Source organism: Opisthocomus hoazin, chromosome Z (genome assembly GCF_030867145.1).
Source record: "Opisthocomus hoazin isolate bOpiHoa1 chromosome Z, bOpiHoa1.hap1, whole genome shotgun sequence".
Lineage (NCBI taxonomy): Eukaryota > Metazoa > Chordata > Aves > Opisthocomiformes > Opisthocomidae > Opisthocomus > Opisthocomus hoazin.
In genome coordinates, this window is record NC_134454.1 from 24482874 (window position 1) to 24501145 (window position 18272).

At 40.8% G+C, this 18272-nt stretch overlaps 1 protein-coding gene across 2 annotated transcripts in view; it reads right to left on the minus strand.

Moving 5' to 3' along the window:
• Positions 1-18272, minus strand: part of BNC2 (basonuclin zinc finger protein 2) — a 236386-nt gene that overhangs the window by 15990 nt on the left and 202124 nt on the right. For both annotated transcript variants that reach the window (XM_075411176.1, XM_075411175.1), the window contains exon 5: positions 8786-10752. In XM_075411176.1, coding sequence (XP_075267291.1) covers positions 8786-10752 — 1967 coding nt within the window. The remainder of the gene's footprint in view (positions 1-8785; positions 10753-18272) is intronic.

Below are 18272 nucleotides of genomic sequence, written 5' to 3' on the forward strand. Positions count from 1 at the left end.
CTTTCTCTTCTGCCTGATCTCCGCTAGAAGCTCCTTGTTTAACCATGCAGGTCTCCTGCCTCCTTTGCTAAATTTCTTTCTCAGGGGGATGCATTGCTCCTGTGCATGGAAGAAGTGTTGTTTAAAAAGCGACCAGCACTCATGGACCCCCCTGCCTTCGAGAGCCCTGGCCCACGGGATTCCTCCCAGTAGCTCCTTGAAGAGGGCAAAGTCAGCCCTCCTGAGGTCCAGGGTTTTGATCCTGCTTATCGCCCTGCTTCCTCCACGCAGGATCCTGAACTCGACCATTTCATGGTCACTGCAGCCGAGTCTACCTCCAACCTTCACGTCCTCCACCAGTCCCTCCTTGTTTGTTAACACGAGGTCCAGCAGCGCGCCTTTCCTTGTTGGTTCCTCCACCACTTGCATCAGAAAGTTATCATCAATGCTCTGTAGGAACCTCCTGGATTGCGCCTGCCTAGCTGTATGGTCTTCCCAGCTGATGTCAGGGTGGTTGGAGTCCCCCATGAGAACCAGAGCCTGTGACTGTGAGGCTGCTTGCAGCTGCCTGTAGAAGGCTTCATCAACCTCCTCCTCCTGGTCAGGTGGCCTGTAGTATACACCCACCGTAATGTCACCCGTGTGAGCCTGTCCCTTAATTCTAACCCACAAGCTTTCAACTCGTTCCTCATTTGCCCCCAGGCCAAGCTCAATGCATTCCAGTTGCTCCCTCACATATAGAGCAACTCCCCCACCTCTCCTTGTTGACCTGTCTTTCCTAAAGAGTCTGTAGCCATCTATGACAGCATGCCAGTCATGCGAGTTGTCCCACCACGTTTCTGTGATGGCGACCAAGTCGTAGCTGTCCTGCTGTAGAATGGCTTCCAGCTCCTCCTGTTTATTGCCCATGCTACGTGCATTGGTGTAAACACACTTGAGCTGGGCTGTCAATCTCACCCCTGGCCTTGGCACTCCAAGCCTATGCTCATCCCTAGTGAGCTGGGCAATATCCCCTTCCCCCTTCAAACCTAGTTTAAAGCCCTCTCAATGAGCCCCGCCAGCTCGTGGCCAAGAATTCTTTTCCCCCTTTGTGATAGCTGAGCTCCACTTGTTGCCAGCAGGCCCGGTGCTGTGTACACCTCCCCATGATCAAAGAAGCCAAAATTTGACCGATGGCACCAGTCTCTGAGCCACCTGTTAACCAGGTGAGTTTTCCTGCCCCTTTCAGTGCTGTCCCCTGCCACTGATGGGATGGAGGAAAACACCACCTGCGCCCCTGATCCCTCAACCAGTCGCCCCAGTGCCCTGAAGTCCCTTTTGATGGCCTTGGGACTTCTTTCTGCTACCTTGTCCCCGCCAACCTGCATTACCAAGAGGGGGTAGTAATCAGAAGGCCGCACCAGACCAGGGAGTTTCTTCGCAACATCCCTAACCTGGGCCCCAGGGAGGCAGCAGACTTCCCTGTGGGATGGGTCCGGTCAGCAGATCGGGCCCTCTGTTCCCCTCAGAAGGGAATCACCTATGACAATGACCCTCCTTTTTTTCTTAGTTGAGGCAGTTATAATACGTGGGGCTGTCTGACTCGTTCTAGGCAACCCCCTGGATGGAGCCTCACCTTCACCCACATCCTCTGTGGCCGGTCCCTCACATTCCAGAGCCCCATACCTGTTGCTTAAGGGCAACTGAGCAGGTGAGGGAGGCTGGGGGGAAATTCGCTTGCCCCCCCGAGCAGGGACCCGTTTCCATTCCCCCCTATCTCTTAGGTCCCCTCTTTCTTCTTGGTGGCAAGAGGGTAGGGGGTTCTCTGCTTTTCGTGGAGCCGCCTCCTGCTGCCTCTGCCTCAGGGAGGGCAGGGTGCGGCTCCACCAGTCGATCTCCCTCTCACACTCCCAGATGCTCCTCAACCTCTCCACTTCCTCTTTCAGCTCTGCCACCAGGCTGAGCAGGTCATTCACCTGCTCGCACCGAACTCAGCCGTTGTCTCTGCTGTCCGCCGGTACGAGCGCCAGGCTCAGGCACTCCCTGCAGCCAGAGACCTGGACACCCGCGTTCTTGCGTGGGGCCTCCGTCTGGGTCCCCACACTCCTTCGAGCAACACCTTTACCACGGGTGGTAACCATGGCTAGAATATCTCCTGGAAGAGCGATGCCCACTACTTGAGTTGCCAGGAGGGGCGGCTGTACCCTGCCAGTCGCCTTCCCCGCTCGCCCTGCCCGCGCGAACTGCTGCGCAAACTGCTGCGCCGCTCCCGGGCTGCTGCGCCGCCTCTGTTTGCCGGCTCTGTTCGCCCGCGCTCCTCAGTTGTTTCCTACGAACCTAGCAGTAACCAGGACATTATGAAAAGTATTCATGTTCCCATTCCTGTCTTCCCAAATAATCTCTTCTACTGAACATAAAACACACAGAACGTGCACAGGAAACGTGGACAAAACAAATTAAACATTTACATTATTTGTCACAACACATACCAGGGGAAAATACTGCTCAAAGCGTGTTTTGCTTTTGGCTAGTATTTTAAAAAACAACCACCACCTCCAACTCAAACCCAGAACAAATGGATATGTGTAGTTGGAAAACATCTCCCTCCACACCAGAGCTGATCCTGCAATCTTTTTTCACATAAGTAGCCTCTTGTTTTAATTTATTTCTTTTCCTTTAAGTAAAAAAAAAAATCTTAGGAACAAATTAGTTCTATACATTCTAGTTTTAATTCAGCTTCTCTTGATCACATTAGTGAGTACGCAATATGACAGGCATCATGTGTTCAACATGACTACTCATTGAAGAGGTTAGTTCTGTGTTATGGGTGGCACAAAACGATTCTTTACGATCCAGGTTCTCTCGGCTAAAGAAGAATTATGCAAACATTAGCAATGACACACAGTAACTCTGCAAGAGAAAACCTAATGGTTCATACAATTGTATTGGATATGCAGCTAGTCTCTTCATGACCTGCATCATGTCCAGAAACACTACTACAGGTGTAAATGTGTTTATATTATTAAAAAAATGTTTAAAATAGCCCTTTTGCCTCAACAAATGGTTCATCAAACACCTAATGTCTTAAAATCTGACTTCCTTGTTCTTATTGGAGGAAATTCAAGCTGTACATGACAGCTGATTATATTAGGGGAAATACAGTAACAGTTATCACGGACTAGTGTGAAATATCTTATTTCTTGGAGCTATCTGTTCCTCGAATTGAGTGCATTTATAGAAAATAATTCTCTAAAAAGTTATCTGTAGAAGATTCCAAGTACAGTAAGATGATGAAAAAATGGATGCTGTTGTGTCAAGCAGGTGATAACAGGAGGCAGGTAGCAGCTTTCTCACATCTTCACCTCCCTTGATAATGTATGCAGTGACTCATCATAGGTAACTCATGTTAATTTATTCAAGCACACCTGTACAGGGCTGGAAGTCAGGTAACCAGACAAAAAGTATGTCTCTGCTTTTTCAGTACAGCTACCCAGAGGCCTACATCCACACAAAATTAGTTCTGGAGACATCAGCAGGTTTTAATAAACTACCTACAGATGTCTTGCTCCATACAAATCAAGGAGTTTACATGTTTAAATCTGGACTGATTTAACTAGCAATCAGGTGACATGATCACGCTTGGCACCAATAGTTGCCTCATATTTATTTATAAATCATCCTGAGCAGATATTATTTTGTTTCTAAATTTATTCATGGGGCTCAATCACCTTTTCCACTTTGTGGAACACACACACATATATGCTCACTTTGTGAGAAAATTTAAAGACAAACCTGAGCAATTAATAGTCCTACTTTAGTTGCAGAAAGACAAAATGAACAGTTCGTGTTTTGTTCCTCTGAATAGGTACAGTGAGAATTTATCTTGCATATATTGAGAGAAAGGAAAACGTGGTAACATATTGTTACTAATGCTGTGTCCAGCTTAAGAAACGCAGTTTTTAGTGGTGCCACTACTGAGGTGAAACAGGGATTCAGCATGTACTAAGTCTGACAGAGAAGATGACTGTATTTCTCCTTAAGATCTGACAGTAGCTTCTCAAAAAGACTTACTGAAGGTAGAAGATACACCCGCCTCCTGTCATTAGTGTTTTTGACCAAAAAATTCTTGGCTCTTAGAGGTGAGAGCTGGAAATGTATCCAACTGCTCTAAGCTCCACCTTCCAGACCTTCAATTCTACATGTGCTCTCCAACATAGACTCTTAGATGAAAGGTTAGCATTACCATCCTTTTCTGACAGGAAATAACTATTCCCTCCTCCCATCCCCATATCTCACCCACAGCTCAGGATCATTCCCTGAGCAGCTATACCTCAGTACTGGCTTCAAGGACCAACCACACCTATCTCTTTGTAAGGCAAATTCAGTATCTGCTGGGGCAGGACTCACAGATGAGGCTGGGAAGCAGATCCCAGGGGAATCTAACCACTGAGGCCACAAGCCCTTTCTCCTCATCCACAGGACAGACCTCCTTCGAGTCCAGAGAGAATTCACTTTACAAGGACAATTCTTTCCATTCAAGTGTACAGTTCTCACAGGAACTTGTCTTCCCTTCTCTCTCTTTTCCATCTAAAAAAATATACGCAAAAGATGTGTTTCTGTTTAAAAGGAGGGTTATGACATTGCTTCTGACCGCTGACATATTTTTTAACACAGTCTCTTTTCCTATTTACTCTCCATTGCCTTCTTGCAACAAGAAGTAGCCTAAACATGTTGCCTTTAGAAGAAAAGACATCTGAAATAAATATAGAAACAGAAAGGATGAACAGCTAATTCAGAGAGTGGCTGGTGAAGAATGGAAGAAAAAGTGGTTTTCACAAGGGTAGTGCTTCCAGGAAAAGAAAGACAGAAAGACTTCTCTGTTTGGGGAAAAGATCAAATATATAGGTCTGTATAAGGTTGATTTGATGAGTGATGTTACTTGTAGCTCAGAAGATGATGAAAAAAGGCCTTTTTAAAAAAATCTAGGCTCAGTGGAGCTTGACTATTTGAAAGCAATACTGTCCAATTTTTAGAAGGGAAAACAGCATTACTGGGTCATTGACAGTAAGGGCTGGGACTCTGACTTCCTCCGCCCTATGTTGAAAAAACACATGTGAGGTGGGACTACTGAATCTTCTGATTATCTTGACCCTAATTTACAAGGAATAGCAGTGTTTAGCCAAAGATCTCAGAAGATATTTCAGCTTTTCTGGCAGAAGGATATTTATACAGGAGTTGACCTTGGCACAAATGATGTACGAATGGTGAAGCTGGATTTAGCCAACGCTTACCACGAATTGCTGCAGGATGCATTCCACAACGGAGGGTTGCAGCTGTGACATGGATAAAAAAAACCTCCTTCAGTCAAAGCATCACTAAGTTTGCTCCTGACATGATCTGCTGCCTCTGGTAACCAGCAGTTTGTATTACAACCCCACTCCTGCAAAGCCCATTTTATAACAGTTACACTCACTGTCCACAGCTTGGAGTTTTGTGCATGTACAGGATGGGGAATATAGTCAAACCTTTGATTAACTAGAATTGCACTGGAAAAGGTCTTAAGCCATATCAGGTGCCTCTAAAAGAAAAAAAAAGGATCAGCCAATGTTATTTATCTTCACGTAAGATTGTATTTTCTTTTAGAAAGTAACTAGAGTTATGAGTTTTAGCTCTCTAACTAGTTATAATAGGATTAATAATATTATTAATACAATACTAGTTATGGGATTGATAAAATGACTGACTGATAAATGAAAATAAAGATAATAACTTCACAAGACTCTATAAGCTATGAGATAGCTAGAACTCTGACTTTATTAAGACGATAGTACTGAAAAAAAAATTTCCTTTTCATTTTCAAACCAAATAAATTCTAAGCTTTTCTAGCTAGTCAAAGATTATGTGACTCATAACACAAGCAAATCACACACGCTTTTTACAATGTGTCCAGAATGGAACACCAATACAGGACAAATATCCATGAACTATTACTGTGTGCTTTAGGTAGCTATTTCTGATTTCTTGTACAGCAATTAATAGCAAAATCTTCTGAGCTTTTAAGTGGAATTGATTTAAGTAGCTGGAAGAAGTTCTGACTCTGCAATGCTATTAATTTAGTTATCCAGTTATCTTTGAGGTGCTCTCCACAATCTGAAGAGCTAGAAATTGTATACTTAGGTAATGACTCTCTCTAAAATAAATGCGTATCACAAAATAAACAATAAAAGAAATATCAGCAAAAAATAAAAACAAATCTAATGGCAAAATCTTCAGGGCAATTAAATAGTTTACAGAAAAAAAGAGAATATATTAATTTAACTTCTACTTACTGACTTCATTTTAAAAAACGTTCTTTTTTGAGGAAGTATTAGAAAATAATGTTTAAAATGTTTGCTTAAATCTTTCAATCACTTTCTTTTATAGCTGTACATATGCTTTCATTGCTGCACATTCCTAGACATTGCACTTCTGGGTAAGAATGGATAGCCCAGGGAAATTTTGAAGATATTTCTCGCTCAAGTATCCAAAAAAACTATCAAGCACCATGAGAGTATTACTTGGTTCTTTTAGGGGATTTCCAGACAACTGTTGCAAACCAGGAGTGCTAATGAGCTTACAAAATCCTGAAGCCTGAATGTGCATACAAACTGCACCACACCTTTAAATTTTTTTGAAGTGTATAACCACTCCTAAATCTTTGCAATTAAGGGATATAATATGCCTATGAATTTCTTTTGTCCCAAGTGCAACACATAACTGAAACATACTCTGAATGTTACTAGTGGAATGATATAAAAAGATGGTCTTGTGCCTTACACAACTCAAAATCATATGTAAATAATATTTTTATCGTTAAATATGCAGCCTCCATTTTAAGTTCCTGAATTTGATTTTTATTTCATGGCTTACTTTCAATAACTTAATAGGAGTATCCTACATTCACAAAACATTTTCAAAACATGCCCTTTTTTAATGTTCATGTCTCAGAAATGTTTTATGTCATCACAGCCATCTCTTTCTTAGAACGCACGAATATTTACTATGCTAACTTTACTATTAGCATGATCTATCAATGGATTCCTGCTGAAATTTAATACCTTGCATAAAGTTCCAAATCCTAAAGCTAGCCACTTCTTACTTCACATGCTGAATGCAAAGCAGTTTTGCTTAGTACATGACTGAGTTTTCATAATTCACTTGAGAAAACAGACCAACCAAGCCAAATTCTTGACTAAAAAAACCTGTACAATTTCAGGAACTGAAAGGGGTTTTACACTTCTAAACTCAGTATAGATTATGCCACTGACTCACATGCTTCCCTTGTCAAACTTGAGTCTCATAAAAGTTATCAGGATACCCCAAGAAGGGAGTCTTAATTTAGTTTTACCTGCTTCATGTACAGTTGTTTCATCCTATTGCAATGCACATTTTCTAGATTGTCCTTCTTATCTGTTCTGAAATTGTATTCTTACGTGATTTCCTATTTCTCTGTTCAGTGGATTTCATAAATGGTAACAGGAGACATGAGATATTTGGGGACTGGACTGTTCATCAAAACAGTGAATTTTGGCTCCTCAGTATCCTCAACACTAACTTGTTTTCATTTTATATGACATGATATATTCACTTTCAAATTGTACTAATTTCAATGAAAAAAAAGAAGAGGAACTGTGTGTGAAACACTTAGCTAGGTTTAATTTCCTTCCTGCGTCAGCTGAATATTTATAACATAATGAAAAAACATGAAACACAGTGAAGGAAAATAGATGACCCTATCTCACAATCACTCCATGAACCACAGAGACTTTGTTACGTGACAATACGATCATCATCACATGTCAGAGCTTTCATTCACAAGCATGAAATAACTGTGCTATCCTACCACCTTGACAAATTCCATTTATATTACATTTTCCTCCGGAATAAAAAAAAATAGTGTACCAAAAAAAACACCTAAGAGTTTAAGGACCAGCTGCTTCTGTTTAAGCCCAACTGTTTCAGTATTGATGCAGCATAGCTAGGGCATGATGTCATCCAAAGGGCCAGCAGAATATACCCTGGTTGATCTCAAAAACATGTAGGGGTCTAGCCTCTCCTCTCCGCATGTGCATAATTCCCATCAGTAGGGAAGGGAGTTGCTCACATGCAGAAAAGAAGATAAAGTAGACTAAATGACCACAGTGGATAGAGAGGTGTATAGTTCTACTAAAGAAACAGACAATAATTTTCTTAATATTTACTTTCCCTGCTACCACATAGCAGCTAGTTTTAAAAATTGAAGAGAAGAAAGACTTGTCTTCTAATGTTTCCTGTTTGCTTTTATATGACCCTGTGGGGATGGAAATAATTCTTTTATTCCAGCCCTTCCGTTCTCTCTTGCTATCCATTCATCCAAATGCCCATCCACCCCTTCCCCTCCTTCCTAGTTCTATGGTTTGATATGCATGCATGGCGATATTTGCATTGTATGTAATTTACTATATATTTAATAGAAGCTTTTCTTGTTTTAAAAGTTGCAGGGAGAAGAAAATAAATGTAATAAAAGCTGCAGCTTATAAACAGAAGTAGAATACACATGTTCACAGGCACACAGAACAATGACATTTATTATCTAGCCAGTCACTTAAGAGAATGGCAAAATATATACTATTCTGAATGCCAAGCAACAATGAAAATCTTAATGTGATAACACTCTCAATGTCATGGGAATACGACTGTCAATTGTCATTACTGTGCATCTCTCTATTTCTTCATATATCCTAAACTGCCTATTCTTACATAATTCAACACATTTAATAATGTAGAAAATCAATTAATATTTACTGACCTGTCTCTGCTTCTCCGTGATGGGAACGCAGCATTACAGCCAGCCACTGTGCAGACATGCATCTCTTTTAAATGAACATTTCTGTAGTGAAGCTTCACACTGTAGGAGCTCTTGAAACTTTTCTTGCACACATAGCAGATCTTGGGGTCTGGGCTGGAGCACATTTCACCTTCTGGGGAGAACTTCTGAGGGCTGCTGTAGTTGAATGTAGAAGCGAAACTTTCATGAAGGGCAGCCATACTGGCACTGCCTCCATTGTACAGTCCATATTGGCTCATGTAGAACATATCATATGTAGGGTCTGTATACTCTTCCTTCACCTTAATGACATCCTGGTTGGAAGAGTCATTGTGGTTTTCATCTGGTCTGTCACTGTGCATCATAGATTTTTCACCAGGTTCATGGAGGCGATCATCGCCTTCCATGGATTCCTCACACAATTTGGGCTCTGATGACTCTGACTCATTTTCATAGTCTCTCTCGTGCTCCTGGTCCTCGGATGTCATGCTGTCTGCCCTTCTTATGTCTGGTCTGGAAATGCATCTGCTTCTGTCACTTTTGGAAAAGTCTTTCACAGACAGGCCTGGGCTCATTTCCTCCTGAGAATGACAGTGATTGTCATGACCAATGTCATTCACCATTGTGCTGCTGTCGTTCACCTCTTCATCTTCATCATCAAACTCATCGGCAGTATCGATAACTTCCTTTTCAATTTTAACTGGCATGCTTGACTTCCTTGGCTTCTTCTTGGGGGCGAGGTCAGCATTAGGCTCTGGGGTGGTCATCAGCACCGAAGGTACTGATGACTCTGAAGGAGGAGGGGGATGCTGTTCCATGCCACTCACTGCTGGTATTATTGGACTGGTAGGGAGTGAGGTTGGAGGACTCACCATCTCTCCAGGAGTAAGTAAATTTCTGTAAAAAGGAGGAACAGGTTGGACAGTCTTTAAAGCCGGGAACACCAGCTGACTGGGAAGAGGGTTCTGTAGTACAGGATCTAAAGGGGGAGTGGTAAACCCCATTGGTGGACGCCCAGGGCTTGTTAAAGTTAGGTTGGATTTTGTACTTGCTATGACCGGAGTGGCAGCACCTGATGTAGCACGAATTAGATCTTTATCGCGGTTATTCCTTAGCATAGGCATGTGGAGGCGGGGGTTGGGGTTAGCACTGTGGCGATTGCGGCTTCTGAGAGAGCTGAAGACCATGTTGCAGCCCTCAATAGTGCACCGGTGCTTGATTTTCAGGTGAACAGCATTGTAGTGGATTTTAAGAGTACCTTTGTCATAGAAAGTTTTGCCACACGCATTGCAAAAGACTCTTCCTTTCCTGGAGGCCGACCCCATTCTCCTCATTCTGTGGATGCGGAATGAGCTTTTAGTGTGTTCTGTTTTTGATAAATCATTGACAGGTGTAGGTGTCTGAACAGGAGAGACGCAGGCCGGCTCAGTTTTGGGCTCAACATTTGTGATGCTGGTCAGAGCATTCCTGCTGGATGTCTGCTCATTCTTGAAAGGCGTAGGGGAAACTTCAGATTCACTGCTTTCGTTATATTCATTTTGGGTCGTAAGGCTTGGTTCACGGAGCCTCATTGCTGGCTGTTCCAGCAGGAGGCCGTTTGGAGGCAGCCCCAGCAGCGGAGCAGAGACTGGATTTATGTACTGGAATGGAAGCAGGAATGCAAGGCTATTCGGGATGTTTTCAAAATGATGAATGCTGGAAGGGTTGCTATTCTCCAGGTGAGCAAGGAGACTTGGGCTCCTGGTGCGATTATTGCTTTCAATAAAAGTCCTTATATCTGAATCTGTCTTTGAAGATGGCACAGTCACAGCCTGCCCTTCTTTTTCTTGAATTGCCATCAGCTCCACGATGGATTTCGTTTCTCCAAATCTCAGGAACTGCTGAAGGGTAATGATCTCTTCTTCCCTGGACATGATGGCCCAGCGGTCCAGCACCTTGCCTGCAGCATCCTAGAGGCCATATCAAAGAAACAACAAAGACAAACACAAAGAAAAAAACTTATTGATTCTGCATAATTATTGAACTCAATAGAAGGTGCTCTGCTGCCTGAAGATGAAACACTAAGCTCAAAAAACAACATGCAAACAGCATTAACAGACTCAACCAAAAAATGCAAACTTTCCAGCCATGCAAATACAGTAATTAGAGTCACAGTCAGAGAAATAGATTGAATTTAATAATGTCAGAGCAAACAAAATGTAGATCACGGGGATCTGTGATCTAAAATGCTTTCAATACTTTTATTTTAACAACAGTGACCTATGTACAATGCTACTGTTTAGCATACATTAGCATAAAACATGAACTGTTGCTGTGTTCTCTGTTGTAAAATACAGAAAATTGTACTTTAATTGCTATTAAATGGTGACGCTATAAGAAAGAGCTGAATAAATGCCTTTGACAGATTTGCTTCTTAGAAACTAGCAAACATAAGACTGAAGTAGCTTGTGGGCCATCTCACAAGAAATTTTGATGCAAGCCAAGAAGTCTTAAAAATATCACATAATGCTCCTTTTTTTTCTTTATTCTTTTTTTTTCCATGACAGCAATACTGAGAAACATTCATTATGATCTTGCATCAAAAGGTAGAAATTGGGGCACCGTTTTTTGGCATAACTGGACTATTACTGGCAACTGATTATAAACTTGCAATCTTGATATGGTTTAGACTTAGGAGGTGACTTTTTTGCAGCCTTGTTATAAATGACAGTTAAAAATATGTAAAAAGTAAGCACCTGATGGGTATAGATAGCATAAATGTGTAAAAATGTTGTCTCTTAACATTGCCTTCTGATAGCAAAGGAAAAATCCAGAGAGAATACACATCAGTAATCACTAGACTATCTGTTGTTAAATATACATTAAAAAGCATTTCACACTTTCATTTTTGCTAGTAAGCATGAGATTTGCCTGAAGGTAGGACTTAAAAATTCTGCAATGTAATGTCAGGCAATCCATTCCAGCATGTATTGATAAAAACGTATTAAAATACTTATATAATGAATACATCATTTTATTGGCATCTTTCCTTTTGGGCAAACGCTGGACATAACATCAGCACAGTAACTATAACAAGCACTGTTGCAGGCCATCAAATCAGAATTACTCCAGTGCTTCCTCATGCATTAAACAGTTTGAAAGCCTTGCAAGATACTCCACTGTACTGTTTCTGATCTTTTTAAATCTTGAATCTCAGCTTCAGAACCTTATCCGAAGACTTTGGACTGCATACTACTGCAAAACCCACTAGCTCTTGTTTGATTACGAAACCTGCAAATACCTTTCCTTTTTTTTTTCACCAGGTCTTATTTATTTATTTATTTATCTATTTATTTTACTATCTTCACTCTTCGGAGGATCTTCTCTCTCCTAACTTTTTCTAGGGTGCTGGAAAATGCAACTTGCCCCAAATAGTAAAGCACATATTTATTTGATTACAGCTGGGTTTATTATTCCAGTTCTGATCTGCGTCACCTTGCTGGATAAAAAGTTAGTGATGAAGGTCAATACCATGTATGTTTCAGTACCTTTAGGAAGCAGAAAATGTTCATCATGTATTTCACAGTGATGAAGGATATACCATGATGCAGATGGTGGTCCTGGTTTGCAGCATTAGTCAGGAAGTATCCTCACCTTTGAACACCTTTAAGCACTGTCGACATCTTTAATTTCTATGCCCTCCCAGTTCTACCTGTCTGATGGAGCAGTATTTTACAGGCAATCAATGCTATCTTGTTGAAATAATGCAGAACATCAAAAAACCCCATCCAATAACAAAGCAAAGTGAAATGAAACAAAACCAAAATGGGGCGAGGGGAGGGAGAAAAAAAGCACCAACACCACCAACAAATAAAGGACAGTTTCACATTTTAAAGCTCTTATTTTTTTTGCCATTCAACTAACTTTGCTTACTGTCCCCATGAGTGTGACCGAAGGATTCTTACATCTACTTCTCGCACAACTGCCAGTCAGCCATACCGGTTCGGCATTTGAGTAATTCCTACCTGGAACTGCAAAACCGGACTCGGTTCAGATTTTGGTCTCCAGGCCTTCGCTGTCACCTCTGACCCAATCTACACACACACATTTCTAATCCCAAGCCACAAGTATTCATTCCTTCTAACTGTAACTTGCATTGTTTGAAGACGGAAATAACATCGTCTAATTTACACTGCTTACATGTATTGAATTAGGATTCCTGTCTGCAGCCAGCTGCAGGCTGCTTTGCAATGTACTACTGGTAGTAATTTGTTTTGTTTTTGCTTTAATTTGTAAATCACTCACAGGCTTATGTAACAGATGGGTGCTTTACAAAAACGGATATTTAAGTAAATAAAAATTAAATACAGCCAGCACGACAGTAACTCCTGAGAATAGTAGGTACAGATCCTGTAACAGACACCCACACATAAGCAGAAGGTGGAATCACACAGTCCCTCACCCGGTGGCAGTACACCTAGGTTTTTTGTGTGCATGGAACAGGCAGACATTATCTAAATGCTGGGGCTCCCAGAATGCTTTTGGGGAGTTATTCCAAGCATAACTCAGAGAAGCCGGCAGCTGGCTACAGGAGCTACCTCTCAAGGAGATGCCACCACCCTTTGTTTTGTTTAATTGAAGGATTTGCAATGAGGAGGGCCAGACCTTCAGCAGCTGCTAAGTCCCACTGATCGGAGAAACTGGCCATCAAGGGTGTGATCGTCATGGGGTTACCCTCACTGTCATAGAAACAGCAGGGAATCAGTAAGTTGCTCTTGCATGATCCTTGCCTACTCCTACTAGTTATATCAAGCTGTATTTTGTTAATTTTCAGCAAGACGTTGTCTGGCTTTTTTTCCCCCCAGCAAAAGTAAAGGAAAATTACACAGATGCCTATGTTTCATAGAAAACACACTACTTATGGATATTATGTAGCATATGCTTCAATATTTACATAGTGATGGCCTTCCATAAATCATTGCAAGTACGTATTATACAAAATTAGATAAAGAGCAAATAGGAATGTCATTTTTTGATAAAGCTTAAAATTAACAAAAAAATCTAACCATTATCCCCTTTGAATTAAGCTATAACTAGCTAGGGATCTCTCTGTATATGGTAATACTTGATTAGAGGTTCAAGTCCTTTCTTACATGTAATCGATTTCTTGTTTCTTACAATCTCTCACACTAAATTTTCTCCCCAAAGCCATTAAATCATATCCACATTTAAATATTTCATGACAAAAGGTTCCAATTTATATTACTTTTTTCAGCTCACAACTGATTAAGCCAAGCCTCCTGTGACAACACGTACAAGGAAGTCAGTGAGTATAGAGATACAACGGCATGCTTACAGCTCTAAGCCAGGCAGTAGACAAGTAAGCCCAACCCGTACAGCATACAGTGATGCTCTTCCTTCTTTGCCCACGCAGCCTTGTTTTTATTTTTATTTTATTTTATATGTGCAGGTAGCTCTCTCACTGTTTCAGATGGATAAAATCTTCTAATCTCCAAACAATATTCAATTAACTTCCAAGGATAGAAGACATAACCTTGAATCTTTTTCTAACTCTACACACACACTGGACTCTATTATTTGTATAGATATGGATTCATATACACACATAGCACATTAGATCACCTGCCTCCTCATTTTTTGCTGACCGTACATTAGGAAGAGATGTGTCAGGATATATTAGGGTACATCTTGTCTTAAACTCCTGGGTCAGCTAGAACAAGTGATGGTAGTCAAGATGATTATCCTGGATGATACAAACAAACTACAAACAAGCTACAACAGAAGATGGACACAAAGCTCTCTCTAATTTTTAGGAGCTTAATTGGGGGGGATTGTGATGATGAGTCTTCATTCCCTGAGGGCCTTTAGGCTTTACAAATTCAAAGCTTTCAATTTAGCTTTAAAACCTCCCAACTGAAAAACTGCCTGTTTAGAAAATAAGGACAGTCTACACAAACATACATGATACACATGCACTGTGACCCTTGAACTTCCATTACGAAATCAGTTGTTCTCTACTCTCACTTTTGTGTGAGAAGCTCCATTGACTCCTCTGTCTGTATGACCTGCAGGTAATTTTATATGTCTACACTCACACAGATACACGTATGTACATACACATACACACCACAGACTTCTTGCAGTTTTATTTTTATCTTACTAATTAACTTCTTGGCATAGGTAAAATACATATATAATCTTGGCTGAACACATAGTGAGAGATGATTATACAAGAGTTGAGATTAATAGAAAGGTTAAAAAAAAGGTAGAAATTGCTTCTAAAACAAGCCTCAAAGATTATTTTCAAGCACTCAAAGATTATTTTCAGGCAGTATTGTGATAACTTCTGAGAACCATTCAAAATTACATAGAAAATACATTGCCAGTCTTCATATTTTAGCCAGTTTGCATACGCACTATAAACTGCGGCTTTTGATGCGTATCAGCTAAGCATCCATGTTATAAAATACTACACAGATACATGTTTGATTAAATAATTAAGCAAGCCTAGTGCTTATCACAAATCTTTCTTCTATAAGACCTTCTTAAAGAGATATGTATTTTCTAGCTGATCTCAATGAAACATTTTGACTGCAGCTGTAACAGTTGAAAAGCAGACTGAAAGATACTCATTTGGTCATACTGTAATTGCAGAGGACGGTTTTAATTAGGGTGTAGACAGAAAAAAATATCAACATTTGTTTCTAATAAAGAAAAGCCTACATAATTTCCATGATTTAGAGTCTGTTGTTTTTGTTTGGCTGAATTTCCCAAGAGCATCTCTTTGCTTCCCAATTAAATTTCAAGCTGTTACACTATGTGTAGTCCTACTAGTCCTGGGGTAAAAGTTACCAAAATTGTGCAGCAGCACACCCACTCACATTAGTACAGTTAGGGCAATGTGCAATACCTCTTGCTCATTTTGGCTAACTCCACTGACCTCAGTAGGACAGAAGTAAGCCCTACATCTAGTTTTCCATAGCAATGTACACTTGCACATACAATCACATACTCATTTTCTTGATACATGTTTTTACCATGCTGAACCTAAGCCATCTTTTCTCCTGTAAACACAAAGAAAAGGTGTGCATACTTGGCTCACTGTGATTATACATGTGCAACCGATAGGAGATCTAGCACACCCGGCCTACAAATAGCCATGGTTAAAAATTATTCCCCTCATCTGTGACTCCTCATCCGCCTCCCACCAGCCCCCCTTCACCAACTGAAACCATATGAACAAACTCATGTTTAAGTGTCAGCAGTCCTTCCCTTGAGTTATACCACTGCGGCAGGAACAGTGTGCTGCACTACCAACTTCTCAGTCAGTAATGGAAATCTTTATCTTTTGGCTTGACTGCAGCCTCTGCTCTGCTAGAAAAATCAAAGCAATAGATCTTCTTCCATTCTGACACCTCCTTTCTCTTACCTGTTGGACTTGTTTTCTTTGCCCCACAGACACACAGTATGCATGAGAATACCAGCATGTCATAGCAGGGGAAGAGCGGAAGGCTGTCTTTCTGCAAAGTATCACTGAAAATTATACTGGCAGTACGTATTCAAATTGAGAGTAATATGAAGGAGTTTTTTTTACTTACATGCATACTTACATTTACTGTTGCTGCCAGGTTTTTAACGGTACTTGCTCTGGTTGCTCCTTAGACTGCAGGTCTCCTTATGCATTCAGCAGTAAAAAGCTTTGTGTTTTGCCCAAAAGGACCCCCAAAGACCTTTGGAAAATTTACTAACTGATATTATAGACACTGGGTCAAATCTGGCTGCACTTTAGATCCTGAATAATTGCACTTTAGATCCAGAGTAATTCCACTGACCATGTTGGAAAGTAATTTTGACATAACTTAGCCCTGAAACACAATGTGGAGCCAAATCTTTTTGAATGTATATCGGGGGCATACCACCACAGTGGAGCACAGTGGCTGTGTAACGACGCACAGGAGCACTGCTCAACGGTTTCAGAGTGAAAGTGAGGAACACCATGTCCTGCTGAAACTGCAGATGGAACGTAAGGAGGTGGAATGAAATAACCGCAGCTGAAACCTAGCCAGGACACCGCCGTTAACCACCCACGCTCTCGCTAAATGGCCTACAGGGTCTTTACTGACCAAAAGTATGCAGGTCCTCTGTTTTATATCTCTTCCCAAAAACATATGCCAGCAGCACAGACCCCTGCACAAGCAACCTGCTCGAGCACTGGTTCTGAACTAATTTGCAGAGACCATTATGAAAATACTGGATCCTCAAAACATGTCTCCTTTCAGGGACTGAACTTCCTCATAAGGCACCCAAATTGCAGAATGCCTTTCCATTTTTCAGGTTCACCAACTTTAAAACACATTCAAAAGCATTGCCCTGAAAGATGATAACACTCTGTCAAGTGTCAAAGATAAAGCATCCATGCAAACTGGGGGTAGGGGAGAGAGTCTCTTACTGTGTTCAGAAAAGAAACATTAATTTGACTCTTTCCTGCTCTTCATGAATGTATATTCACCTCTGCAACTCCAGTAAAACTATTAGGATGCAAGGGCACCAGTTTTAAATACTGCTTCTGATTTTTAAATCACATTGTTTGACTTTTGATAAAATATTCACTTTGTTATGGAATGCTCTTGATTACGGACCAGATAAGAATGTATAATTCACAAGATGATGACTTTTTTTTTTTTTTTTTCCCCTGAATAACACTGCATACAGCATTTTTATTTTTAAAACTATGAGAGATCACTGTGGGGTTACAACGTATTTAATCACAGCAGCTTGAGCTTCATTTAATCATAGCAACTACATCAAGCCTCTTTACAATTAGGTACCTGACAAGTTTTCTTCACAGTAAACCTCTGTCCACACTTGGGAGGAAAAGAATCTAAGCGCAGCCAGAGCCTTATACTCCTCTTGCATTTACTAGTTTTACAGTGGTATAACTCCTATGATGTCAACAAAATTTGCTTTGATTTACAACTGTCATGTTGATGACAACGATTAAATGGTAAAATCTGTCACTAACTGGTAACAGTGGAACTCCTGTTAGCATGGATATACATTGATTAGGTAGCTTTAAGAATATCCAAAGTCATCTTTCAGCAGTTGGCATGATCTCATTATTTGACATTTCTTTTGAAATACCAGTGTCACTTCCCAAGTATTTTGCCCCTCTCCCCCCTGGAACTGCACAAATTCTCAAATGCAAACATTTAATCCCCTCACCATCAGTTCTGGTCGAAACTTTCAAAAGATTTCTAAAGACTTTCCTAAATGAGGAGTTAATGTGAGGTGACCAGATGCTTTATGGTATCTGCTCATGAAAGTATTTTTAATGCATGCTAAAGATGAGGCATTTTTTCTCACATACAACAAATAGTAGAATATCCACATTTTATAGATATTAGGTATTCAAATTCCTTAAATAGTTTTGAAATCCACACAACCTTGGACCCCAATTATAGAGGAACAT